The sequence below is a fragment of the Urocitellus parryii genome, unplaced genomic scaffold (genome assembly GCF_045843805.1).
Source record: "Urocitellus parryii isolate mUroPar1 unplaced genomic scaffold, mUroPar1.hap1 Scaffold_118, whole genome shotgun sequence".
NCBI lineage: Eukaryota > Metazoa > Chordata > Mammalia > Rodentia > Sciuridae > Urocitellus > Urocitellus parryii.
This window is the reverse complement of record NW_027551893.1, coordinates 311,355-338,861: the sequence shown is the minus strand read 5'-3', so window position 1 is coordinate 338,861 and position 27,507 is coordinate 311,355. Positions and strand designations below refer to the sequence as shown.

Here is a 27,507-nt window from a genome sequence, read left to right as displayed (position 1 = left end):
GGGGGCCCCTGCCCGGACACCATGAAAGAGCAGGTGCTGGGGCGAGAGATGAGGGGAGGAGGGAGGGGAGGGGACAGACCAAGCCCTCAGGGAGCGGCTGGGACAGGGCCGCAGGGATGAGGCAGGGAACAGGGGAGGCCCGGGCCTCGGGGCCGCGGCATCATCCCCACAGAGACCAGAAACTGCTTATTATTTTATGTCTGCAAATTAATTAGATGAACGCCTTGTCTTTGATTTCCCCCTCTTAACAACGCTTGAGTCAGCCAGGTATGGTACGGTGGCCCAGGCTGCAGCCCCAGCTACTCAGGAGGCTGAGGCAGGAGGATGGCTTGAGTCCAGAGGGCGGGGCCAACCTGGGCCACCCCGAGAGACGAAAAAGAAAAAAAAAGGTTGGGCACAGTGGCTCGCACCCATGATGCCGGAGGCTGAGGAGGCTGAGGCAGGTGGGTCTCGAGTTCAAAGCCAGCCTCAGCAAAAGTGAGGCCCTAAGCAACTCAGTGAGACCCTGTCTCTCAATGAAACACAAAATAGGGCTGAGATGTGGTTCAGTGGTGGAGGGCCCCTGAGTTCAATCCCTGGAACCAAAAGAAAAAAAAGCAAAATGTGCTTTCCTGAGCGTTTATTTCCAGTGAGCATTACGACTTTTTTTTTTTTTAAACCAGCCAAATGACTAACCTGCTTCTCTGCTGACCTCAGCATCTGCAGTGTCTATTAATAAGGGACCCAGCGGTGACTGACTGGTTCCCACGGGATCCACTGAGGCCCTGGTGGAGGTGGGGGTGAGGCCCTGGGCGATGGGAGGGCTGGATCTCCATCCTCTCCCCTAGGCTGGTGGCCGCCGCTCCTGGGAAAAGCCAGTTCCGTCTGCAAAACCCGGGAACTGGAGTGGGGAAGCTCAGGCAGTGGCTCTCAGGCCCTCACCCTGTGTGCTGATGAGAGTGTGGAGGATAACAGGCAGCACTTCCTGGTGCTCCCTACTGCTGCTGAAGCAGCTGACAGTTTCTTTGTGTCCGCAGCACTGGAGACTGAACTCAGGGCCGCCTTGCCACCCAGCCACACCCTCAGTCCTTTGTATTTTATTTGTTTGAAACAGGGTCTTGCTAGTTTGCTGAGGCTGGCCTTGAACTTGCCATCCTCCTGCCTCAGCCTCCCGAGTAGCCGGGATGACAGGGGTGCGCCCCCCTCCTGGCAATAGCTCCCCGTTTTTGAGCACGACTGGCATTTTGTGATGACACCATGTCCCCCACCATGTGCCCCCCATCTGTCATTACTTGAGGGAATTCACAGCGTGAGCTTAGCATACAGTAGGCACTTAGCAAATGGTGAAAGGCTCCATCAGCCCAGTGGGGAAAGCTCGGGAGGAACAAGGACCCACAGGATGGTTTTAGGAAGGCATTGAGGAAATACGGAGACCGAGTGGCGCCAGGGCCGAGGGGCGCTGTGGGCATCTGGGGAAGGGGAGTAGGTGAGCCAAAGGCCCCGCCCTTTGCAGGAGGGTCCCACCCAGGAAGACGCTGTCCTTTCTCCTTGGCGACTCCCTACCCTCTCTCATGCAAATGGAAAATCTGGCTTGTAATCATCAGAACCTTTCATTTTAAGCCAACGTGGTTTTGACCAAACTCAGAAAACACTCTTTGCGTGTTTTTAGTGTGAACCGCATTTTTTTAACTGCAGCCCCTGGACGGTGCAGGAGGCCTGGCCTCTGCTGCTGTGGAACCTCACCAGGATGCGGCCCCGGTCTAGAACACCGCGACACCGTTAGCACCTCCCTTCCTGGGCTCTGAGGTGTCCACAAACCCCAAGTCGTCAGCCTGCGCCTGCGCAATCATGTCCCCGCAGCCACCAGAACCATGTCACTGCGTCCCCAGAATCCCTGCGCTCAAGTGTGGTCCCTGGAAGGGCAGCGCTGCCCCCACCTGGGAACTGCTCAGAAAGGCAGAATCTCAGGCTCCCCGGGCCCAGGTCCTGAATTAGAATCCGAGTTTTAACAAGATTCCTGGGAGAGTCTCTCCCTCTCTCTTTCACACACAGGGTCAAGTTTAAGAACTGCCAGCCTCATTTGGATACCACAAAACAGAATCACTGACCCACACCACTAAGCCAATCAACCCAGAGCCCTACTGGTCACATAAGGGGGGACTAAGGGGACCCTGGTTTATAATGGAACCATGTCCATACCCCCTTGAAGCTGTTGGGCCCCTTTGTGAAGAATCACCTTGAGTACTCTTAAGGACACAGTCCCTGACCAGTTAGCCCTGGCCTGGGCACATGCCCAAGAGCCTCTGGTACCCTACTGCCCCTTCAACTCTGGGGCCCCGAGAGCCTTCCCACGCTCCTGGCACACACAGGTAGGCCGAGGCTCGGAGCTGGGGAAAGGTCTAATTTTACTGAGCACTTACTAGGCCCGGGGCCCTTCCAGGCTCCGTGGACTTCACCTCGTTTAACCCCGGCCATGGCCCGATTCCACTCGCTGGGCCTGTTTCCCAGGTGGGGAGACAGGTGCGAGGTCACTTAGGGCCACCGGCAGCAGTACAGGGAGAGCTGGACGAGAGCTCTCCTGCGGGTGCGGTCCTCCCCGGGCTGCCTGATGTGCCCAGGTGGACGGTCCCCGGGGCTCCAGGCTGCCCGTGGGGCGCTGCCCTTCGCCCCTGTCCTCTCCCCTCTGTGAGCCAGGGCTGGGACGCGGCTGAACCCCACTTACTTCCTCCGCCGGTGCCGGCGCTCCTTGTCTTCCCTCCGCGCATCCGCGTCGTAGGTGGCGGGAGGGCCATGCCGGTGTCGCCTCCTGCGCTCGCCCCCGTCGGGGCCCTCGCCCTCGCCCTCTCCGCCGCGGGCGGGCCGGCTGCCCTCGCGGTGGCGCGCCCGGCGCTCCGGCTTGTCGTCGGCCGCCTCGTCCCCGGGCCTGCGGTGCACGCGGTGCCTGCGCGGCTCCCCGTCGGCGCCGGTGCGCGGCGACCCGCTGCGGCTGTCCCTGGGCGCGGCCTGGCGGTGCGCGTGCCTGCGGTGCGCGTCCCCGGCCTTGGGCCGCTCGGCCTCGGCCTCCCAGAAGCCGGGCGGCTCGGGGCCACCCTCGCGGGGCGGGTGGTCGGACTCGCGGCCGTAGGGGCCCTCGCGGCTCGTCTCTTCCTGGCCGCCCGCCCAGGGCCTGCGCGCGTCGGGGCCGGCGGGGTCGCGCGCGCGCTCGCGCTCGTGGTAGCGCGCCTGCTTGCGCAGCAGGTCGTCGGCGCGCGGCGGGCCCAGGCGCGGCTCGACGGCGGGCTCGGCGGCGCGGCTCTTGTTGGTGTTGTTGTTGCGGTTCTCCTGCGGGTCCACCACCAGCGGCCGGTCCAGGTGCGTCTTCACGTCGGGCCGCAGGTGGCGCGCGTAGGACGCCTTCCAGCGCTCATCGGGGTCCAGGCCGGGGTAGAGCGCCTCGCGGCTGGCCAGCAGGTTCTGCTTGCGCATCTCGCTCGTGCGCTGCTCCCACACCGAGCGCGCCGCCTTCTGGTTCCTCTGCTGCTCCTTCCTGCAAGGCAAGGCCGGTCGGCGCCCCAGGACCCGCGCCCCGCGGTGGCTCCCCTGGCGCGGCCGCGCCCACCCGGGTCCGCACGCTCAGCCTGGCCCGACGGGGCGGCCCAGCGGGTGTCCCGGGTGACCTCCCAGGCACCTGGGCCTGAGGCGGGCCTGTCAGCCTGGCCGAGGGCCCTACTGTCTACTCTGCCGCCAACGGCAGCGCGGGAACCTCTGGGGTGGCTTTGAGCATCGTCATGGCCTCGGAGATGGCCACGGAGGCCAGGGCGGTGGACATGAGCCTGTGCACGTTCCACAGCCCCCAGTGCCTGCGTGGCCTGAATAGGAGTCTGGGGTCACAGAAAGGAACCAGGGGAGCCAGGGTGGGCAGTGCGGGGGGCTGGGGTCCCATTCAGGGCCCTCGGAGCCTCCCCAGGGCTGCGGGACATAGGTGGTGTTATAGGGACCGTCCCTGTGCACAGGCTGTTCCTAACCTCACCTACAGCGCATGCGCCTCCCTAGGCTCCCCTCCTGCAGCCACCACCTCTTAGTTTGGAAAAGCTGCCCCCTCCCCGTAGTCCCAGAATGCAGCGCTCTGCAGCATGAGACCCCCTGAGTCCCCCACCCCACCCGCAGAGGCACAGCTCCGAGCACTGTGTCCTCCGCTCTCTTTATCCAAGGTCCCTGGTTCCTCACTGCCTTGTTCCCGACCCCAGCAAACTGTCTGCTCCATGGACCTTCAGAATCTGTCCAGGATCCTGCTACATCCACACCTCCTCGGCCCCATCTTGGGCCAGTCCCCATCTCCTTTGCAAGGACAGGCTGGTGCCCTCAACCTGGCCTGCTGGGCCACCTCCCTCCCTCACCTCCACAGTCCGTTTCCCCACAGTGGCCAGAGGGCACCTGTGAGCACTTGAGTCACGTCCTGACCCTCCTCTGCTCCTTTGCCAATGATGCAAAACCCAAGTCCTCCCCGTGTCCCCCAAGGCCCTGCATGACCTGCTCGTCACCTCCTTGCCCTCTCTCTCCCTCCACAGTCCCCTTTCTGCTCACTCGGTTCCAGGCACACCAGCCTGGTTCATATCCCCGGAACACACCAGGAGTCTGTCTCAGGGCCTTTGCTTATACCAGTCCCTCTGCTTGGGATGCATTTCCCCCACACCTCCTCCCGGCTCCTTCCTCACCTCCCTCAGGTCTTGCCACCTTCCAGGGGAGGCCTTTCGTGAGTTTGAAAGCACAGCTCTGGGCTGGGGGTGCTACTCAGTGGCAAAGAGCACCCTCCCCCGCACACGCCAGGGGCCATCCTCAGCAGCCCCCAGCAGCACCACCCTCTGCACTTCCGCCCTCCCCTCTCCATCTTTTTTTCTCTAGTTCTGTGATCTTGTCATCGCCCGCTGACTTGAGAGCTACCCAAGTGGGGCTTTCCAACCTTGCCGCTGCCGTCCCCGAGTCCCAGCAGTTCTGGGCGGAGGTCGGTGCTCATTAAATACCAGCGGAGCCCATGTGAGAGGAGCGGGTGGGAGCGGGCCACGTCCGCCCCGTGGTTAGGGACGGCCCACCCCGGACTTACACAGCTATGGACATGTTGGCCGCCGACAGGGGGCTCACTTCCGCCACCTCCTTGGCCTTCTGCAGCGCCAGCTTCTGGTTGGCGGCTTCCTCCTCCTCTTGTTCATCCTGGAGGGAACACGAGGTCTCGCTCACAAGCCCACCCTGGGTGGTGTCTGAGCACTGAAGAGCAGGCTGGGGGCTTGGCCTGGGGGTTGGCCACGCAGAGCCGGGGTCCCCACAGCAAGGGCGACCCGCTTCACGCCCAGCGGCCCCGGGCCACCAAGCCTCTTCTGACCCAGCCAGGGGCAGCCGGCGGAAGAACTTGCCCTTTTTCCTGCCTCACAGGCCCCTGTCCCCAAGCCGCGTCGACTCTGGGCCACATCCCCAGAACATCGAGCGGTGCCCGGTGCAGGAAAGTGCTTCTCCAGGCTCCGCTGGGCACCACCAATAGCCCCAGAAGCGGGCTTGGGCCCCCACTGCCCTGAGCCGGGGTTGCGGCCACTGTCCAGCTGCCTGATGGCCAGGTCAGAGAGGAGCAGGATGCAGGCGTGCTGGAGTACACACAGGAAGGGGCGCTTTGGGACTTTCGACCCTTCAGCTGTCACAGGGGGCTCAGCTGTGAGGTGCACGTCCCTGGTCCCCGCGGCCGGAGGCTGAGGCAGGAGGATCGGGAGTTCCAAGCCAGCCTCAGCAAAAAGTGAGGCGCTGAGCAACTCAGTGAGACCCTGTCTCTAAGTAAAATACGAAGTAGGGCCGGGGAGGTGGCTCTGTGGTCGAGGGCCCCTGGGTTCAGTCCTCGGTGCCCCCCCAGGCCCCCTCGAACAAAGACAGAGAAAAACCAACGTCCAGAAACAAACCCTGTTCAGGACGGCAGGCGGCTGAGACGCGCCTCCTTCACCCTGAACCTGAGGCAAGGAACAAGCAAGCACCTCCGTGCCCAGCTTTCCTTGGAACTGGGCACCTGACTGCTCCAAAATATAGATCCCTAGGCCCTGGGAGTTTCCACAGAACCAGGTCTCGGCCTCGGAACCTGTGCTCCCAACAAGCTCCCAGGTGAGTGAGTTCAAGTGCACGCAGCCAAAACACAGTGGCCAACAGCACGGGTTCCAGATCCCGGTGGCCTGGGTTCAAATCCCAGCTTTGCTACTAATTGCTGTGTGCCTTGGGGGAATCTCTAAGCCTCTCTGTGCCTCACATTCCTCATCTAAAATCCCAACTCTCGCTCACTTTCCTACTTCACTTTTCCCCTTAGCGCTTCGCACCATCGGACAAGCCGCGCATCTCTGTGCACTGATCTGTTTCTCGTGGGTCTCCCCAGCTCCAATTCCTGCTCCAAAAGGGCTGGGTTTCTGGCCTGTTGTGTCCGCTGCTGTGTTCCTGGCTCTAGACCAGGGCTTTGCTCACAGTAGGTGCTCAATATGTGCTCACTGAATGAGTGACGAAGTGGGGCTCAGAGAACTTGCCTCCCGAGGTTTCCGTGGGGACACGCTGAGGCCCCGCGGGCACCGCGCTCACGGGTGCCCAGGAACCCCTGATGGAGAAACGGAAGGGAAGGGGGGCCGCGGAGGCTCAGGCCTCCCTGCCTCCCTGCCTCCCGTCCCCTCTCCTGGATGCTGGCCCCTGAGCAGGGGCTCTGGGATGAGCTCAGGGCTGGACCGGCTCCAGGTGGCCGGGCTCCTGGGGACAGTGGGGACTTCTGCTCCTCCCTGTCAGAGGTGGGGCCTGGAAACCCTCCCTCCTTCCCTCCCGCCGGGCTGACAGATGGAGGGTTGGCAGGGTCTGCTCAGTTTGGTTTGGTTCCGTGTCCTGAACACCTCACGCCCTGGGGACGGCCCTGGGCGGAGGGAGGCTCCGGGCTGGAAGACCCTGCACGGGCCACTGAGCTTTGTTCCCCCTCAGGCCTAGTTTGGACCTGTGGCCAGCTCTTGCGTTCCCAACAGACCCGTCCTCCTGGGTGGTTCCTTCTCCTGGGCTGATGCACCCCCCCCATGGAGAGGCAGGGCGGACTCCAGCCTCGCCTGTGCTCTGGTTTCCTTGTGCAGTGTGCAACCTGTACAACTGTTTTTGGAAGCCCTGCTCATGGGTCATTCCAGGGACATGAACTGTGTTACTGAAAGCAGTGGGGCCTTCCTGGGTCCACCTGAGGTTCACTGGACTTTCAAGGAGTCCAAGGTTGCCCTCAGGGGCATGTGTCACCGATTTTTATCTGGGTGATTTAAGCGCGAGTCAGCACTGGTGTGAGGTTCTCCCCCGACCCCCCATTTCTCTCTGGCCCTGTTTCCTCTTCTGTGATATCGGAAGGGCCTCTGCTCTTTCAGGTCCTAGTGTGTGGCAAAGTCACGTCACCTCTGGGGGACTCAGTTTCTTCATCTGTGAAGTAGACACAACCCTCCCTGCTCTGGGTGTGCTGTGGGTTGAACCCGGGCGCTGCCCTCCTCCTGAGCTACACCCCCTTTTTATTTTGAGAGAGGGCCTTGCTAAGTTCCTGAGGCTGGCCTCAAACTTAGGATCCTCCTGCCGCAGCCTCCCAAGTACCTGGGATGACAGGCGTGTGTGTGCCCTGTGTCCTCTCCCGTGGGCAACTCAGAGAAGGACCTCACCCCCAGCACAGAAGGGCCTTAACGTTTTCTGTGGTTGTTGGTATTTTGATTTTCGTCACGTGCTGGGGAGGCTCACGTCCCAGCCTCCCGTGCCAGCCAGGGGAGGCTGCCTTCCCTGAAGGCTCACTGTGTGCCGGGAGCTTAGCAGAGCGCTTGATGTGGGTCGTGTGATTCTCGGCTGTGGCTGCTGAGATCCTGCCCTGGGGCCAGTGGTCCTGCCTGAGCCTCAGTTTCCTCCTCCACTCGAGGGAGGCTACAGTAGCTGGTTCCACGAGCATCACGTGGTCACTGCTATCCTCACAAGTCCAGAGAGTGTCCCCTGCCAGCTCCCACACACGGGGGACCCAGTGGAGCTCCAGGGTCCTGTGCAGGCTACTTGCTAGCTGATCTGTTTACCATACCCTCAGCCTCCACGGTGGCTTGCAAGTGGCCACTAGCAGGTCCAGCAGGAGGCCAGTGGGGGAGAGAGGCGGGAGCTGCTTACTGGCCACCATCTGTGCTGGCCACAGCTCTGGGTCCCCTAAGGCCATGGGATATATGGGAGCCCCTTTCCCTCAGCTCCAGCTCCTCGACTGTTCTGGGCGGTGATGGTGCCCGGGGCCTGGCACGGCCCCCTTCCTTGGGAGCCCTGCCTGGTCCCTTCACCGGTCCCGGGTGGCGCTGGCCATCTGCTTCCTGCAGCCTCCTGGCCGCGGGCCTGTCTGCGCTCTGCTGCGGAACCGGCTGGTGGAGGCTCAGCGCCCCGGGAGGAGCGGGAGGCTGGCTCTCCCTGCCTGGTGACCAGGTCCCTAGGTCCCTCCCGCTCTGCCGCCCACAGGTGGTGCCTCTGCCAGACACACGTCCCCACAGACCTTGGTGAGCTCCTGGGCGTTGGCCAGGTTGTCCACGGCGATGGCCAAGAACACATTCAGGAGGGTGTCTGCCGCCGAGTCAGGGAAAGCGGCCGAGGAGGGACAGCACGGGGACTAGGCTCCAGGCGCCCAACCTCGCCCCGCCCCGCCCCTCCGCCCTCAGCACCCTGACCCTCCCCCACCCTCCCTCACCTCCCCCGCCCCGCCCCACCCTCCCCCACACCTCCCCCGCCCTCCAGCCCCGCCCCAGCCCCGCCCCCGATCCTCCCCGCCCCCGGACCCTCCCAGCCCCGCCCTGCCGCCCCGCCCCAGGATACAGTTCCCGAAGAGCGTGAGCACGATGAAGTAGATGGAGAACACCATGCCGCCCTGCACGCCGCCCTGCGACTTGATGCCGTCGTACATGACCTCGTTCCAGTCCTCGCCCGTCAGGATCTGCAGCCGGAGGGCGGAGGGCGGAGGGCAAAGGCGGCCTCAGCAGCGGGCGAGGCCACGACCCCAGGCCACAGTCCCGAGGCCACTGTCCCGCCCCGCCGGCAGACCAGCTCCGTGTCTCCGAGAGTGCCAGGGCTCACGCGCGGCTCCGGGACCGAGGAGCCTGGCGGGGCCACACGCCCGGCCACCAGGGTCTTCCCCCGTGGGAAGGGGATTCGCCCCAGCTGAACTGTGTCCGCCCGGGTTCCTCGGTGGAAGCCCCTGTCCCCGTGTGGTGCTGGCAGAAGGAACTGGGGGGTGTCACTGGGGCCGGGTGGGGTCATGAGCCCTCGCAAGAGGAGAAAGAAGGACGTGGGCTCAGCTACCATGAGTGGTGGTAGCTGTGGGGGCATCTGCAAGTCACAGCCTCGCCAGGAGCACGCCCCGGCCACGCCCTGGACACACCCCGCAGCCTCTGGACTGGGAGACACAGATGGACGCCGCCCAGGCGCTGCGGCTCAGCAGACGTGGCCACACATTTTTTATACCAGGCATTGAACCTAGGGCTGCTTAGCTTCGGAGCCACATCCCGGCCTCTCTCTATTTTTCATATAGAGACAGGGTCTCGCTGAGTCGCTCAGGGTGTCGCTAATCTGCTGAGGCTGGCATCGAACTCTCAATCCTCCTGCCTCAGCCTCCTGAGCTGCTGGGATGATGGGCTTGGCCACTGCAACCCGCAAGACCAGCTTTAACATCCCCCTAGATCCCTCCGTGCGGTGCGTGGTGCTGAGTGGGGGTGCCAGGTGCAGCTCGGAGGCAGGACATGGCCCTGGGGTCCGCCCCCTGCACTGTACTGCAGGCCCCCAGGTGGGACCTCAGCTAGAGACACCCGCGGGTGCCCGGTGCCAAGAAACCCGTGCCAGGGCTCAGCACTTCCCGGCAGGGCACAGCCCTCTCCAAACCCTGTCTGGGCCTCATTTAGAGGCTGCCTCTGTGGGAGAGGGAAGGAAGGATCCCCTCTCTACACACTCGCCGTCCCTCCCAGAGAAAGAATCCACTGGGAAAGGCCTGGGGGTCCCAGGGAACCCCCTCGGAGGCCGTCCAAGTGCCCCAATCCGACACTAAGAGGTGTCGCCCCGCCCCGCCAAGGTCATACCTGAAACACGGTCATTATTGCTGCCGGAAAGGTGTCAAAGTTGGTGGGCGGCGTCCCTTCATCGAAATTGAACCTGTGGGGACAACAGGAGTTTCCCGTGAGCCCCACCCGGCCACCAGAGGTTTCGGTCAGAGTCTGGTTTCCAAGGCAACACCCCCTCTCCCCGGGATGGGCGGTACCCACAGCCCCGCCCACCCGGATGCCGGGTCAGCATCTGGTTTCCAAGGCAACGCCCCAGGACAGGCGGTACCCACAGTCCCGACCTCCTGGGTGATGCCCGGCGGCGTCGGGGTGCCAAGAGGGCAGCAGCGCCCTTCGGCGGGACGCCCTGCAGCGGGGACCCCAGGGACTTGCCGGGGATGCTGAGCACTCACTGGCCGCCGAAGAGCTGCATGCCCAGGAGGGCGAAGACGACGATGAAGAGGAAGAGCAGGAAGAGCAGGCTGATGATGGACTTCATGGAGTTGAGCAGGGAGACCACCAGGTTCCGGAGCGACGCCCAGTACCTGCCCATGGCGGGGAGGGGTCAGCGCCAGCCAAGACCCTGGCCCCGCCCTGGAGGAAGGCCCCTGGAGTCCCCAAGACTTACTTGGTGACTTTGAAAATACGTAGTAACCTGAGAGCTCGCAACACGCTGATTCCAAATGACGTGCCGGGTTTGATGACGGCCCAGATGACCTCGAAGATGCTCCCGATGATGACCTGGAAGCCGGAACGAGGGCTCAGCGCCGGGGACCCTGGGGCTCCCGCAGGCGCTCACATCCCCGGCCGATTCGCAGACACCCAGCTCTGAACCCCGAGGGCAAGTGGGCTGGGGGTCCCTGGCCGCCCTCTCTTCCCCTTTTACGTGGATGGGAGGTGGGAAGGCTGGGGTGCGGCTCTGGCCCAGCCTGCAGGGTGCTGCTTCCGTCCCCAGCACCGCAACAATAAAGGCCACACCGACCTGAGGACTCCCGAAACACCCACCCGCTACTGCTACTAGTAGGACCGGGCAGCACCCGGAAGCTTCCAGAGACCCCGGGGCACAACCATCATCCTGCGCTCTAATCACCTCCTCGTCCTTTTAAAGAACTGATGTGAAATTCCTATCGCATAAGATCAACCTGGTAATGTAGCTCCTTGGGGCCATAGAAAACACATTTTTTTTTTTGGTACCAGGATTAAGCTGGGCATTTAGTCACAAGCCACATCCCCAGCCCTTTTATATTTTTATTTTGAGTAGGACTTTGTTAGTTGCTGAGGCTGGCCTTGAACTTGCAATCCTCCTGCCTCAGTCTCCCAAATTGCTAGGATTACAGGTATGCTCGACTGTGCCCAGCTGAAATTTAATACACCTTGCCTCTTGAATCCCTAGCTTAGCAACACAGCAGCTGTAGGGTATCTGTTGCTTCCTCTTGTAATCATGGGGCTGCCTGGGAGCTACAGTTGCTGCTGCCGTCCACCCTTGTGAGAGCACACTGGCCTGTCACCAGCTGGAGAATAGATCAAAATTTGAAGTGTGGTTTCTACTGAGTGTCACTTTTGCATCGTCGTGAGGTTGAAAATCATAAACCAAACCATCATAAGTTGAATCATTGCCGTCACACCACCATAAGTCAGGGACTGTCTGTGAGTGATGTGACCGTTTAACTTCTCCACTCGACTACAGAGGGACACTTGGGGCCAGGCTTGTCACGAACAGAGCTACTTTGGACATTCTTTGTTTCCTTTCAAGTCCTCACACTCGCTGGAGAAGTGTTTTACCCCTAGGACACCTTCAACCCGAGACTCACTCACTCACTCTCTCTCTCTCTCTCTCTCTTTTAACAGAAAGAAATTTGTTTTATTCCCAAAACATTTGGGTCATTTATGTAGGTAGTTTTGTTTGTATATATTTTGTTTTTTCCTCCAACACCATAGTTTCCTATAATAGGGCAGAAATCAGTACTGGATTCAGAATTATTAAGAATTATTAAGGCTGCTTGAGAATACTGGAACTGGGTGCAGGATTTGGGGCGTCCTGGGGAAGGCACACCCACTATTTGACACTAACGCTGCTACAGTCGGGATCTTAAAGGTCCTCCAAAGGCCCATCTGTTCAAGGCCTGGTGGTGCCATTGGGAGGGGGTGGCACCTTTAAGAGGCGGGGCCTAATGAAAGTCTTTAGGTCACTGGGGGCCTGCCTCACCCCTCCCCTGCCCCTCAGCTTCTGGACCTTGGAGGGAATCGCCTTGCTCCAGCACGTGCTCCCGGCACCATGAGCTGCCTCCCCAGGCCCCAAAGCCACAGAGTCAACTGATCATGGACTGGAGCCTCCGAAGCTGTGGGCCACTGTAAACCTTTGCTCTTCATAAGTGAACTGCCTAAGGCATTTTGTTACAGTGGCAGAGAGCTGATCAGGTTGAAAGACCCTAATTTTGTTCCCAGCTGCAGGGACATTCTTGTTGGTGTCTCCCAGGCACCTGTGTGAGTTCCTCTAAGAAGAATCCTTCATGGAGGACTCGCTGGGTCACCCGTCTGTTTTCCAAAGGCGGTCTATAATTCCCCCTGGTGACCGAGGCTGGGAGTTCTGGGCTCGTGTGATTGCTTCTGCGTCCATCTCAGTCTTTCACACGCAGAGTGACCCTCCCTCTGCCCGCTGACCAAGGTCTCCAGGTATGGTCATTAGAGACAAGAGCGCACGCAGGGGCCCCACAGAAGCCGAGCACTTACCCCGCAGTCGAAGCAGTTGAAGGAGGAGTGGAAGTAAGGCCGCGTGCCAAGCCCGTACATTTTTATAAACATTTCGGACATAAAGAGTCCTAAGAAAATGAATTCTGCATAGTCTGGAGGGAGAAGGAGGAAACGGAGAGGCGCTCAGCTGGGGTGAAGGCCGGCCAGGGCTTGTTCTCTAGAGCCCCGTCTCCCTTCTGGAAAAGGAGAGGAGAAGACGGGCCCCCCCAGCTGATCTCAGAGGGAGTCCAGCTGCTCTCCAGCGGTACCTCTGCTCTGGTTTGCAGAGAAGGGCTGGATGCAGCCAAGGCCCCCGCTTTTGTGTTGACGAGTGGTTCCCCAGGAGCTCGGTGCACTTCTATGTCCCCACTTCGAAAAGCTCACAGGATAATTAACCAACCGCCAGGGGCCTGGCGTGGACCCATAAGGCCGCTGGGTCTTATCTAAGAATCACGCTCCGTCCACTTTGGCCTGACTGAGCTCCCAAGGAAGAGGAAGAAATGGAAATCACAACGGGGTTTTGACTTGACGTCGGGACTGGATGCGGCACTGGGCCACCCGGGGCAGGCACGGCTCCTCGGGCACCCTCTGGAAATCCCATCTAGCTGCTCATCTAAAAGTCTGGATCAAGACAAAGACTCCTGTTCTTAGATTTAGGAATGCCAAGGCCTCCGGGACGGGTAAAGGTGGATCAGCAAAGCAAGGGCCCATCCCGGTCCTGTTCTGAGGGGGATTTCTTGGTGGGGTCGGAAGCTGAGGCTGGGGGCTGGGGGGCTGCTCAGGGTCCTCACCTAACCAAGAGGGAGGGAGGAGGAGGGGTTCTGAGGGGGAGTCCGCCTAGAGAAAGGGAAGATGGAGACCCAAACACGCTTCTGAGAGTTTCCCACCATGGCCATGCGGCTCATCATTTGACGGCTGCTACGGGTGGAAGGTGTGTGTCCCCTTCCAAACGCATGTTGAAACTCAATCCCCCAAGGAACCAAGGTAAGAGGCGGGCCCACAGGGGCTGGCCGCTGTCACATGGAGCCCCGGTAAACGGGATCAGATGCTCCTGTGAAAGGGTTCAATGGGTCAGTTCATCTCTCTTGCCTTTCTGCCTTCTGCCATGTGAAGACTCCAGGCTCCTCCCCTCTCCAGGGGGCCCAATGTTCAAGGTGCCTTCCTGGAAGCAGAGGGCAGCCCCACCAGGCAACCCAACCTGTCAGCACCTTGGTCTTGGACTTCCCAGTCTCCAGAACTGTGAGAAAATGAATTTCTATCTTTATTAAATGACCCAACCTCGGGTATTTTGTTACAGCAGCACACATGAGCTCAGACAATGGTCGAGAGTATTTACTAATCTTGCTTTTAGTAGGTGGTTGGGGTGGATTGTCGGGGTCCCTCACGCTTATTTTTCACTGAAATTTCCCTTTATTTGTAGGACTCTAAGGGGTGACAGTGTGATTGAGGTCTCTAGGATCAAAAGGCAGAAAAGGAAACCTGTCTGTAACCTCAGGTCCCTTCCGAGACCCAGTGGAAGTGGACGAGTGCCCCTGGGATGCTGGTTTCCTGGTTACCGTGGAAACACACAGCGAGCCCTGCCCACGGCCTGAGGGAACTCCTCTCCACAGCACTGGGGGGGTCTGGAAGAACTTTCTGGACCATCAGATCTAAGTTCCACGGAGAACCGATGAGTCGGAGACCCAGGGAACCTAAAGACTTCATTGATTCTGAGACCCAGTTTTATTCAGACTTTGACATCTCTGAAGTGGAGAGGTTTCTAAAATCAGCAGGTCTAGTGTAGATGGCAGATTGTTGTCTTTCTTGGTGACACATAAAGAAGAGGGTGTCGTGTGTTTAAAGACACTTGGTGGATATGGATGGTGGTTATGACTGGCCCAAGGTCACATGGTGACTTAGGGGCAGGGAAGGCATGCAGCATTCAGGTCACCTGGTGTTCAGGGTCGGGATCTATTATCAGACACAGCTTGGACCCTGAAGCCTAGTTGCCTGGGTTCAAATCCTGGCTTCATCACTTCCTAGCTGTGGGACCTTGGACAAGTGACTGAACCTCTCGGTTTCTCAGTTATTTCAACAGGAAAATGGGGATAATTTAAGGATCTTTACAGACAGGAAGCCCAATCCTCTGTTCCTAAACCAGGACGGACTGCCAGGTGATTAGTAGGGAGGACAGGGGATTAAAAATAGACCATCAGAGGAGGTTATAACAGGAAGTAGAGTCCTCATTTATAAGAGACTCCGGGGGGACCAAACACAATTACTAAGGTTGGAACTAGGTCAGGACTCTTGGAAAGAGAACTGGCCCCGAGGGGTGTCCTGGGGGGTCAGTCATGACTGGGAACCACGAGGGCTTCAAGGAGACGGTGACCTCGGCTAGGCTCTCGGCCTTTCTAGGTCAAAGACTCGACTGTCTCTGTGGCAGGTGTCCCACGTCTGTCCTGAACCAGGACAAGAGGGTGACGGGCGAATAAATCAGGCCAGCTGAGAGACACCGAGGAGGGTGGCCGGTGGGTGGCGTGGTCTTGGGGAGCCCCACTCAGGGCCCCCGATGGGTACCTGCCCTTCGTGTGCCTGGCACGCCTCTTGTTGATTCCTCAGAGCTCTTTACTTTTTAAGTCCTGGCGGGATGATCCCTATCTCTACGGCTTCTCCCCACCCCGGCCAGCCCCCAGCTTTGACCCCGTCTCACACTTTTCCTGGAACCAGGCGGAGGGAGGAGGACCAGGCCTGAGGGTACAGGACCCACGGAGGGCAAGGTGCTCTCATGGTCCTTGGAGGGGAGGCCCAGGGGGCGGGAGAGGAGGTGGCCAAGGAGCCAAAGGCGTGGGCAGAGGGGGCCGAGAGCTGGACACAAACAGGAGAAACAGGACAATGGCTTCACTGTTCCCAGAGAGGCCGGGAAGTTCCATGTGAGCTTCTGTCTCTACCCCATTGCTGCCTCCCTCTGTCCCCCACTCCCTCCCCCAGCACCCACAACTCTGCCTGGAGTCCAGTTGACAGCCGTGGGCCTGGAGCAGGTGGGCTGTGCTGTGGCCTGGACACAGTGTCCCCTGAAAGGCTCAGGGGGTTAGAGGCTTGGGCCCGTGAGATGGCATTGGGAGGTGGCAGGGGCCTTTAAAAGGTGGGCCCTTGTGGGCGGTCCCTCGGCCAACTGTGGGCGTGCTCTCAAGGGCCTGGGATCCCAGGTGCCCTTGCTCTCTGCTTCTGGCTGCAGGAATGACCACTTGCTCCCACACACCTGTCACTGCCACCTCCCCACCCCATCAGTTCCCCACGGACACAGGTGCCACCTGCTCCAGCCTCCTAAACTGTGAGCTCAATAAACCTTTCCTCTTCATAAAGTCAGCTGCCGAGGGCACTTTGTTGTAGTAACAGAAAACAGACTGACACAGCATCGGCCAGCCGCAGCTGGAGAGAACCGGAAAAAGACACTGGCTCCCAGGGAGGAGGACAGGAAGGGCCCGAGGAAGGGATGGGGAGCGGGCGGTACTCACAGAGGAAGTCGGAGAGCCACTCGGGCTGGTTGTAGTGAACGATAGCGACGCACAGGGTGTTGAGGGCGACCAGACTGAGCACAGTCCAGTAGAAGGCCTGAGTTTTGACCATGCGGCGGATGTAGAAGCGCATCCTCCGTTCCTTCTTGTGGAAGAAGGTCGAGTTCTCTAGCTTGGCACTTTTGATGCTGGCTCGGGCGAAGGGGGACCCTGCCAGGGAGAGAAGGCAGGGGGTCAGGCAGGCATTTCTGGGGAGGGGCGTGGCCAGCGCAGCCCTCCGGGAACCACTCTGACCCCGGGCTCAGCTTAGCGGAGAAAGCCACGCCCCTGAGACCCCCTGAGATGGTGGCACTGGAGGTCACCAGCGGGGACAGGCTGACAACAGGCAGGCCCAGGGCTCTCTCCAACAAGAGCCTGTGGCCTCTCGGAGCTGTGTCTGATGCCTGTGGCCGTCCAGAGCCCCTGCCCAGGATCCCGTGCCAGCTTGGAAGGCCTCCAGCTGAGGGGGAGGGTCCCCGTGTTCTTGGGACCTTTCACTTCAGAAGTGGTCACCGGGGACGAGCCGGGTGCGACTTCCACCTGCACACGTGTGTGCTCTGGAGCGTCTACTGAGGACCTATCCTGCCCCTGGGACACCCTAGTGTGGGGGAGTGACCAGAAAACCCACAGCAAGGCGCGGTGAGTGGCGGGGCGACTGGGGTGTTGGCCTGAGTCACCTCTGTGGCTGAGGTAGTGGAAAGAGCTGGTGCAAAAGTCCTGGGGCGGCACGTGCATGCCTGACGTGTTTGGTGTCACTGGAAGGAGTGGCTGAGGGAGGAGGTGAGCCAGGGAGGTGACGGGCCTGGCAAGGCCTGGGGAGCCCAGGGAGGTTCTTGGAGGAGCCGACACGGCTCAGGTGTTCACCGGGGCCCTCTGGTGTCGGGGAGGCACCGAGGGGGGAGGCGGAGGTGGCAGCCAGGAGCCCAGGAGGGGGCGACAAAGGGACGCCTGGGCCCGGAGGCGGTGTTTCAGGGGAGGCCATCTGGTGGATGGAGAGAGGGAGGGCGGGGAGCTGGGCCTGTGCCCCTGAGGAGGACGTCCTCCAGGGAGTGGGGGGCTGGGCAGCTGGCCAGGGCTGTGTGGGTGGAGACTCGTCTCCTGGCCTCTCTGGTCCCCCCTCCACAGTCTGCCTGGGGCTGCTTGGCTCAGGGCGCAGCCTCCCCCAGTGCAGCCTCCACTCCCTCGGACCCTCTGCCTCCCCCCAGGGGCTGAACAGCTCCTGCTCCACCTCCGAGCCACCTTCCGAAGCCTTTTGTAAAGTCATAGTTCTGAAACGGACTCTCTCTCCGTTGCCCAGGCTGGCCTCAGGCTTGAGATCCTCCTGCCTCAGCCTCCGAGCACGGGACACTACGGGTGTGTGCCACCCAGGGCTCTCGTGGCTTTCTGGACCGTCCCTGCGGAGGGCTGAGCGGGGGTGCTGTGAGTCCCCCGGGGATTCTCGAGTTGGACACTTGGTCCCCAGGATGGCCATGTTTTAGCTGGAGGGACCTTTAAGAGGCGGGGCCTTGTGGGAGGACCCGGAGCCACCCTCAGAGGGACTGGATCTGGCTCCCCTGGGGCCCTGAGCTTGTTGTGAGGAATGGGCCTGAGGCTTCCATTCCTCCCTGGTTTCCTTCTCCCATGATCCTTCCCTCCCGTCCACACTCCCAACAGGATGCCACCGGCCACAGTAGGAGGCAGCCCAGGGGCCACTCACTGGAGCTGGCACCATGTGGTGTATCTGCAGCTTCCGAAACCTGAGCTAAACAAACCTCTTTAAAAAAAATAAGTTCCCAGCCTCAGGGAATTCATTATAGTAACAGAAAACGAACCCAGACGACCTCCCTGTCTCATGGTTTGAATGGTGTCTTCCCAGAACTCGTGTGAGATCCCAACAGGGTCCTCAAAGAAATGACTGAAGTAAAAAGAGGCCACTGGGGTGGTCCCAACCAGCAGGACTCATGTGCTTACAAGAGATCAGCAAGACCACGGGGGACACAGGGAGAAGGTGCCCAGGGGGCTCAGGAGGCACAGCTCTGTCCACACCCTGATCTCAGACGCGCAGCCTCCAGAGCCATGAGACGATACATTTCTGTTGCTTAAGCCACTGAGTCTGTGGCAGTTGGTTAGAGTGGCCCCAGGGGATGGCTCAAGTTTGAGGTTTCATCCTCAAATGAAACCTAGTCTACTTTAGTTTTTATTCTTCTTATTTTCTTGAGACAGAGACTGGTCTCCAGCTCCTGAACTCAAGAGATCCTCCTGCCTCAGCCTCCCGAGTTCTGGGTCTATAGTGTGTGCCCTGGCACCTGGCTTTGAACCCTACTTTAAAACAATTCCTGCAAGAAGCTTCCTTTGGTTTTCTGCCAAATTCTTCCCTGCCCTATACATCCACGAGATTTCTTGTCACATTTCTTACAATTATTTCTGCTCTGAGGTGACCTTTCTCCCCTGATTTCAAAAATAATACAGGTGACTAATTCACACACCCCAGAAAATGTCATGTAGGAAGTGACAAACCCCTACAATCCCCTGATTTCTATACCTTTAACATTTCCAAATGTTGTTTTTTTAAAAACGGGATCATATTGTACCTAGTGTTGTGCAACTTGATGTATCTCAGAATACATCTTTCTGTGCTGGCAGCAACTGTGCTTTTTCCTAACTGTCGAATATTCCACTGAATGGATCTACCATGATTTCTTTACCCATTCCCCCACTGCAGAGCATGGTGGGCTGTTTCTGTGTTTTTCCTTTTCCTTCCTTCCTTTCTTCCTTCCACGCTAGGCACTGAACCCTGGGCCTTGCCCATGCTAGACAAGTGCTCTACCACTGAGCTACATCCCAAGCCTTGGTTTTTACTTTTTGATCATCAGAAACAACGATGTTGAGAAAAAGCTGGGACATGATCTTTGGCACGTGTGAAGAAACGGTCTTGAAGTATAGATGGAAGGTCAAGGAGTGTGGACTCTTACTGAAAGTCTATTCAGATCATGCCAAATGCTACGTCACAACGGCACCAGATGAGACTGCCGTCTGCCCCCCTCCTTTTCCTCTCTCCCAGATCAGCCGAGGAAGGACGGAAGGGAGGTCCTGGCTGGGCCGCGGGAAGAGCCTGGCATCCAGCCCAGGGTGTGGGGCAGCGGCAGAACCTTCTTTGCCCATGAGAAGAAAACAAACTGCGTTTCCAATGGGAGCCACCAGGCTGACGGGGACGGATGTGACCGAGCACACTCGGGGGGGTCCCCAGGCTCCCCTCGGCCAGTCCATCCCCACGAGGAGACACAGGCTTCGGACAGAAACTAAAACTGCAAATGAAGGCCAGCTTCCCGGCGCCATTAGGACTGGGAGATGGACAGGGTCACCTGGGTGGCCTGGGCGGGGACTGTGGGCACACGCATCCTTGGCGGGTTTCCTCCTGTGTTCTGTGTCTGTGACCCTCAGAGTGACAGCTGAAGGGCTCCTTCCCCCAGGGAACGTGCCCAGAGGGGAGGGGAGCCCCGTGCACAGGTGGGCACAGAGCAGTCAAGTGGAGCCTGGGGGAAGCACAGCACCGTGTCACAGGGGGTCCCCTTCCCCTGCCTCCCTCCATCCTGCATTTCCTCTGCCTCCGTCCTTCCCCTCCCCCAGCCCCACTCCCTCCGCCTGGAGGCTCTTCTGCCTCCCTTCATGATTGGGATTTAAAAAATCATGTTTAAAACCCCCACACCCTATTCCCCCTCACTGCACAAGGACAAAAGCCACAGTCCCCACGAATAAGCCCATAGCACGTGAGGGGCACGAGGAAAAGAAAAGACGTCCCCGGGCGCCTCTCAACCAACCCTGGTCGTTAGGATATTTTTTGTTCTATTTTTCGAAACTGGAGCTGGGGCCCAGGACCGCTTTCACCCACTGAGCTGCGCCTCCGGCCCTTTGATTTTGTGTTTTGAGACAGGGTCTCGCTAAGTTGCTGAGGCTGACCTTAAACCCACGATCCTCCTGCCTCAGCCTCCTCAGCTGCTGGGATGACAGGTGTGTGCCACTGCACCCAGCCCTGAGCTCCGTGTCTTGTTCCCATCTGGGCACCTAATGACGGCAGCCCCCCCCAAACTCTTCCTGAAGAGCTACAAGTGGGGCACCCCTAGTCCCCAGATCCAGCTTCCAAAATGCTGGAAGATCTCAAACCTCTTGAGGACGGACGCGACGTCCCAGGTGGAAAATTCCACACCACGAAATAGCAACAGGTTTCCTGCACAGCATCACTCAGAGATGCATGACGTCAGTGCACACCAGGCCTGCCTGAGCTCCGCCTTTAGACCTGGCTCCCAGCTCCTCAGGGTCTCTCTGTCACTATTCCAAAATCTGACAAGGGACCCTTGACCATGGTGAACTGGCCGATGTCACCGGGAGCCTTGTCTAGATCCACCCAGGGAGACTGCATGGTCCTTGCCTCGGTCACAGCACCTGCCCGGGCTCAGCGGGCAGGGGCAGGTGGGGACCCCGAGCAGGCGGAGGGTTCCCAGGCCCTCGCCCTGGTTCCGGGTGGGTGGGGGGGAGGCGGGGCAGGCTCACCCACAGAGGCGATGTCGGCCAGCTGGTCCTCGGCCTCCTCGGGGTGCAGCAGGTCCGTCTTGCTCTTCTTGACGGTGGCCCTCCGCAGAGCTCCAGCAATGGGAACATGGCAAGAGACACAGGCGTGACCCTGGCTGCTCCGGACGCCGGACCACCACCCGAGGCAGGGTGCCCATCGGGGCCCAGGGAGGGGGTCACCTGGCTTCAGGGGTCTGGACAAGGACTGTCCTGCGCTCTGGCCACCCTTTCTCCTCCGACTTATTTTTAAGTCCTAAAACCTGCTTCCTGGGAGTCCTGGGACTGACACCCAGGGACCACCAGCCGTGGGCCTGCAGCGTGCTGGGGGGCTCACCCCGGGGGCAGTCAGTCCGACACACGTTTGATAAGGAGATCTAGACGCCCCCCCCCGCCATGGCCCGTCCTGTTCCTGAGTAAAATCGCCAGGACTCTTATGTGGCCCAGGTGGGCCTCACACTCCGGGGCCAAAGCCAACCTCCTGCCTCAGCCTCCCGAGGAGCAGGGACCACAGGCCAGCAGCCCCAGGTCCACTCCATGACCGCCCAGGGCCGGATCCCAGTCCCTTGTCTCCTGGGCATCCCAGGGACTTCCAGTCAACAGCTGGCCCTGCCTGATCCTGACCCCGGAGCAACCAGCTGGAGCTGGAACGCAGCGACCTGAACCAGAGCTGGGCCTCGGTCACGGCAAAGGGGGCCAGGCTGGACGCCGCCCGACGTCCACACTCCCCTCGGGCAGGTTCCCGCCATCCCCGACCCTTCCTGCCCTGACCTGGCCTCACTTTGGCTCCTGGCACCTCCTGGACCCCGAAGTACACCCCTGACGGCCCCTGGGAACCCAGTGGTACGTCCCCAGCCCTGGCTGCTCCCGGCGGGGACCCCCGCCAGCTCGGGGTAGAGCAGTTACCATCAAAGGGATGTCGCTGCTCCACGTCGGCCTCGTCCTCCGCCAGGATCACTTCTTCTAAGGAGGAAGGACACAGGGTCACGGCGCCTCTCCTGGGCACGGGCTCGCCCGCCCTGGGAGGCAGGGTTCCCTGGGCCACCCCGGCTCGCCCCTGGCTCCCGGGCACCTGGAGCTCCCTCTCTCTGGCCCCGCCCTCTGTCTCTGGCCCCGCCCTCTGTCTCTGGCCCCGCCCTCTGTCTCTGGCCCCGCCCTCTGTCTCTGGCCCCGCCCTCTGTCTCTGGCCCCTCCTTCCTCAGTTCGCGCCCAGCTCTGGCCTCGGATGTGCCGGGTCCCAGGGATCCTGTGCCCGGTGTTTGGTCCATGGCTTGGCAGTGGTGGGTCCCTTAAGGGTTTAGGCCATACGGGGCGTGTCTTTGGAAGGAATCAAGGTAGTTCTCCAGGGACAACTGAACTGTTGCACGTGCAAGTGTTATAAGAGTGCCCCTCTCTGGCTTCCTGTTTGACAAAGGGACTCCTCTCCCTTTGCATGCTCATGATTCCATAAAGTCCTCAGTGCTGAGCCGATCCTGGCACCGTGACTTTGAACCTCCAGGATGGTGAGCTAAAGAAACCTCTTCTTTATACAGTTATCCTGCCTCGGGTATTTTGTCATAGTAATGAATACACCAACCTTATTCCCCTCTCACACTCCCGGGCAGCCCCACCTCCGCCTACAAGCTCCTGCTTACACTGGCTCCTGTCACTTCCCTGTCCCCCCTCCTCTCCCTTCTACTCACTCCAGTCCCGCTGGCTTCCTGGCCACTCCCACTACGCCTGGCTTCTGCCCCTTGCTCTGCTGGAGCTGAACTCCCACCCCCCACATCTGTTGTCCTCTCCTTCAGGCCTCGGCCAGATGCCACTTCCTCCAGACCTTCCCTGACACCCTGACTCCAGCTCTTCTCTGCTCCCTTCCTGCTCCCGCGTGTGGTGGCTCCCAACAAGAGGAGCCTGTCTTCATGTTCTCTCTAGCATTCCGACCCGAGGGCAGGGACTGGGTTTGTCTGGCGCCCACCCCCTCGGTGCCTGGCACGGAGCCTGCCACGCGGCAGGCGCCCCTAAGTGTCTGCTGGTGGCAGAACAAGCCGCCTACTGTGTGCCAGGTGCCGAGCTTCCTAAGCGCCCAGCCCTGATGTCTGGCTGAAGCTCCTCGAGGGGGTCGGGAGCCCTCCACAGGCACATGCTGTGCGTCCAGGGCTCCACCAGGGGTGGACCAGAAGTACCCAGAAAAGGTCTTTGTCCCAAACACGGGCAAGCCTTTCCTTGTCATTATCCCCAAACACTGCAGCACTCGGCTGCAGCAGGTGTCACGAGTCACCCGTGCGCACAGGTTCGGTCAAACACTGGGCCATTTTCTATGTGGGACTGAAGATCTGGGTGTCTGTGGGGGTCCTGGGACCCATCCCCTGGGAAACCAAGGGACAACTGCACTTAACCATCAGGAAAACTGCAGCACAGGGAGGTGACACGGAGTGTCAGGGGGTGGCACGGCTGGAATGCCCTTTTTATTTTCTATTTTGAGACCCTCACTATGTTGCTAAGGCTGGCCTCAAATTTGTGATCCTCCTGCCTCAGCCTCCCGCGTTGCTGGGATTACAGGCGGGCACCACGTGCCTGGCTCCAAGATCTGATTTTGGAACTTAACGATCAGGCAATGTCATATCCCCGAGGCTCAATGTCCTACTCTAGATTCTTGCTGCCAGGGTCTGGGATGCCGACTCACATCTCTCCTCCCACGGGATCCCTCCCTGGCCCTCTCCACGCGGCACGCCTGGCCCTGGGTGGCCTGGGACTTGCAGCCCTGGCTCTCACCTGCTTTGGAGATCCACTCCATGTACCCGTTGAGCTCGCGCTCAATCTGCTGCTGCCGCCTGAGCTTCAGGAACGCCCTCCGGTTCTCCACCCGTTCCCTCTCTTTGGCGAACTCTCTGCAGGAGCACGGGATCAGGGGCTGAGGTGGGGGGGGTTCTGGGGGCGTCTGTGTGTGTGCTCGGGGGTTCTCTGGGGGGCACTTGTCGCCCACTCAGTCTCCTGGGAGGACATGGAGTCCCACGGGCTGGGGGTCCCTGCAGGCCTTCCCCATCCCAGCAGCTGCGCCAGCCCCAGAGAAAGCAAAGCGTGCTTTGCTCCGTGCCCGTCCCCTCCACCTCCCTGGCCGAGAGCTCCGGCCAGCCCCCGAGTCGGGCCAGGGGACCCAGGCTGAGGCCTCCCGCGGCAGCCTCCTCCCCTGGCAGGCCCTGCCGCTTCCTGACCCCCTCCTCCTGTTCCGAGCAGAGAGGCCGCAAGGGGGGAGGCGGGGGCAGCTTCCAGGGAGGGTGTCCGTGAGGAGAGATGGAGGAGGCTGGGGTTGCCGACAGCACCACGGGGCCACCACACCAGTCCTTGGACTTCTTATGGCAAGAAATCCAAAGTCCAATTATAATCAAGCCAAAAAAATGGGATTCAGAGCCTCTTTATGGCAGGAAAATAAATTTTTGTATTTTACTTAGAGACAGAGTCTCCCTGAGTTGCTCAGCGCCTTGCCAAGGCTGAGGCTGGCTTTGAACTCACGGACCTCCGGCCAGCCTCCCGAGCTGCTGGGATGACAGGCAAGAGCCACTTCCCTGGCTAGGAAAAAACTTTCTGATCGTCTCTGATGATATTATGTTTGGAAAATGGGAGAAGAGGAACCCAAATTATTATTCATTTATTTATTTTTTGGTGAAAAGTGTGAATCCCAGGCAGGGAGGCTCCTGTGGCCCTCACCCTGCCCCTCGCGGGGCACAGCCCGCTGCTGCGTGTGGCTTGCCAAGGACGGTCTGAAGACCCCCCGGGAAGAGCCAGGGCGTGCTGTTACCTGGTGGGTGGGAATGGAGGCTGGGAGCTGTGGGGAGGCTGGAGATCTGGGGGAGGCTGGGAGCTGTGGGGAGGCTGGTGTGCCCTGGGGACAGGAGGTGGGCACAGGAGGAGGTGGGGGACTCACCCCGACAGCACGCCCAGCACGAGGTTCAGCATGAAGAAGGAGCCGATGATGATGAGGGGGATGAAGTACAGCCAGTTCCAGGTGTTCCCTGAGGCGTCGTTGCTCTGTGCAAGAGGAGGAGCAGGTGAGCGAGCGCAGGTGCAGGTCCCCGGCCCCGAGGGTCAGGAGGACGCAGAGGAGCCCTCAGGGCCGCGGCTCCCTCCCCAGGCTCCGGAGGAACCCGGGGAACTCACGAGGGTCACCCAGACGGAGGCCGGAGCAAGAGGAGGAAGCCCTGCTGCCCCACAGTCAGGGCCGTGTCCCCCACGGGAGGTGTGTGACTGCGGGGTCTGGTGGCCTGCAGAAGTCACCAAGCCAGACGGCGGGGCCACGGCCTCTTCCTCCAGGGCCCCCCTCCTCCCTCCTGCAGCCTCAACGTCAGCCACAAAAACCTCCCAGAGAAGCGGCTGAATCCTCAAGGGGCAAGGAATCTAGAAATAGAACGATCCCCCCAACAGAACAGAAGACAGGAGGAGAGGGAGGGAGGAGGGGGGAGGGAGAGGGCGGGGGAGGGGGGAGGGAGGGGGGGAGGGAGAGGGCGGGGGAGGGGGGAGAGGGAGGGGAGGGGGAGAGGGAGGGGGGGAGGGAGAGGGCTGGGGAGGGGGGAGAGGGAGGGGAGGGGGAGAGGGAGGGGGGGAGGGAGAGGGCGGGGGAGGGGGGAGAGAGGGGAGGGGGGGAGAGGGAGGGAGGGGGAGAGGGAGGGAGGGGGAGAGGGAGGGGAGGGAGAGGGCAGGGGAGGGGGAGAGAGGGGAGGGGGGAGAGGGAGGGAGGGGGAGAGGGAGGGAGGGGGAGAGGGAGGGGGAGGGAGAGGGCGGGGGAGGGGGGAGAGAGAGGGAGGGGGGAGAGGGAGGGAGGGGAGGGGAGAGGGAGGGGGAGAAGGAGTGAGGGGTGGGGGAGGGGGAGGGGAGAGGGAGGGTGGGGGAGGGAGAGAGGGGGGAAGCAGGGGAAGAGGGGGGGAAGGGGGAGAGGAGGAGGGGAAGAGGGGGGGGCGAGGCGAGCACATCAATGGAGCCCTTATATTTCCTAGGTGCTGGGTGCTCTTTTAAGCGCATTACCTATGGGGATTCACTTCACTATTATATATATATACACATGTATGTATACTTTTTGGTGGTGCTGGGGATTGAACCCAGGGCCCTGTGCATGCGAGGCAAGCACTCTACCAACTGAGCTCTATCCCCAGCCCCTATTTAATCTTAATGATGTACCTATGTTATCACCTTACCCATTTAATTAATCAATTGATTTTTGATATCAGGGATTGAACCCAGAGATACTTAACCACTGAGCCACATCCCCAGTCCCTTCTTTAAATTTTATGAAGAGACGGGGTCTCGCTGAGTTGCTTAGGGCCTAAGTCACTGAGGCTGGTTTTGAACTTGTGATTCTCCTGCTGGGATTTCTAGCGTGTGCCTGGTTCTCTTGCCCATTTTGTAACTGAGAAAACTAAGTCTTGGAAAGACAAAATCCTAGGCAGAGTCAGAGAGCTGGTCAGTGACGATGTTGGAACCAGGCAGGTGCCCTCCCCTGACCCCATGGACTTAACCTCTGTGCTGGGAAGCATTGGATTGAGCCATCAGGGAAGGTGGAACCTTCCAGTGGTTCATCACCCTGTGGCACCTGCAGAGTGTAGGTCTCCCAGTGTGGCTTTTAAAAGCCCACCTTTAAAAATATGTACAAATGCTTCAGAAGAAAACCTAAAATAAGAAAGACTGGCACCACCAGGTTTCAGTGAGGCTCTGGGGTAACTGACGTCCCACCGTGCAGTCTGGGGAAGTGAGGTGTGGGGCGCACGTCTGCAGGCCCAGCCGGGGAGGACGAGGCAGGAGGGCTGCTGGGGTTCGAGGCCAACTGGTACCAGGGGGAGGCCAGCAAACCAACCCCCACCAGGTGGACGAAGGTGCGGCTCAAAGCCCCGAGGAGAGTCCCTGGGGGAGGAGGTGACGGGGTGGGGGGCGCCTTCTGGGCCTGAGAAGTTTCTGCTTCCATGGGGCCGGCCACACCCGCGCCTGCGCCTGTGGGTTGTCACTCTTCACAGCCGCGCAGTTTCCTGTGTGTTTATTGTCCTGATCTTAGAATGGTCTTGTGTTAGTTAACTCTGTCTTGGGAAGGAAGGAAGGTCGGGCCTCAGGGACGTGGCGATTAGTGACAGGAGCCACCTGCAGGCTCCACCCGAGGCCCGGGAGCCACCAGATCAGACGAAGGAGAGCACGTGGGGTCCTGGGACAGAGCTCGAGTTGGGGGAGACCACGGCAGTGCCAGGGCCGAGGGGGAGATGGGGACGGGCTGGGGTGCAGCCCCTGCCGGGCCCTGGGGTCCCTCCCCGCCTCGCAAAACAGATGTTAAGAAGGTCCATCTTTTCTGGGGGCCCAGCCTGTCGTCCCAGAGGCTTGGGAGGCTGAGGCAGGAGGATCACGAGTTCAAGGCCAGCCTCAGCAAGGGTGAGGCCCTAAGCAACTCAGTGAGACCCTGTCTCTCAATAAATGCAAAACAGGGCTGGGGACGGGGCTCAGTGGTCGAGTGGCCCTGAGTTCAATCCCTGTCACCTGTCCTCCAAAAAAAGGGTACATTTTTATGTTGTTGCATTTTACCACAATGTGAGGGGGGGAGGGGGAGAGGGGGAGAGGGGGAGAGGGAGAGAGGTCAGCCTGGACGGGCCCTGGACAGGATTCGGGTGATGAATGTCCACACAGGAGTCCACGCCCTGGTTCAAAGCCTGGAAGTGCTTTTTCTTGTG

General features: G+C 60.2%; 1 protein-coding gene across 1 annotated transcript in view; it reads right to left on the bottom strand.

Moving 5' to 3' along the window:
* The window catches only part of LOC144251595 (voltage-dependent P/Q-type calcium channel subunit alpha-1A-like), a 102,928-nt gene that overhangs the window by 57,887 nt on the left and 17,534 nt on the right, over window positions 1-27,507 (bottom strand). Inside the window, exons 3-16 of the mRNA XM_077794427.1 lie at window positions 24,732-24,835; window positions 23,582-23,697; window positions 21,734-21,790; window positions 21,624-21,626; window positions 20,813-20,902; window positions 16,247-16,456; window positions 12,753-12,865; window positions 10,651-10,763; window positions 10,436-10,567; window positions 10,062-10,134; window positions 8,809-8,926; window positions 8,480-8,559; window positions 5,060-5,166; window positions 2,702-3,505 (exon numbers count right to left, since the gene is read on the bottom strand). Coding sequence (XP_077650553.1) covers window positions 2,702-3,505; window positions 5,060-5,166; window positions 8,480-8,559; window positions 8,809-8,926; window positions 10,062-10,134; window positions 10,436-10,567; window positions 10,651-10,763; window positions 12,753-12,865; window positions 16,247-16,456; window positions 20,813-20,902; window positions 21,624-21,626; window positions 21,734-21,790; window positions 23,582-23,697; window positions 24,732-24,835 — 2,120 coding nt within the window. The remainder of the gene's footprint in view (window positions 1-2,701; window positions 3,506-5,059; window positions 5,167-8,479; window positions 8,560-8,808; window positions 8,927-10,061; window positions 10,135-10,435; window positions 10,568-10,650; window positions 10,764-12,752; window positions 12,866-16,246; window positions 16,457-20,812; window positions 20,903-21,623; window positions 21,627-21,733; window positions 21,791-23,581; window positions 23,698-24,731; window positions 24,836-27,507) is intronic.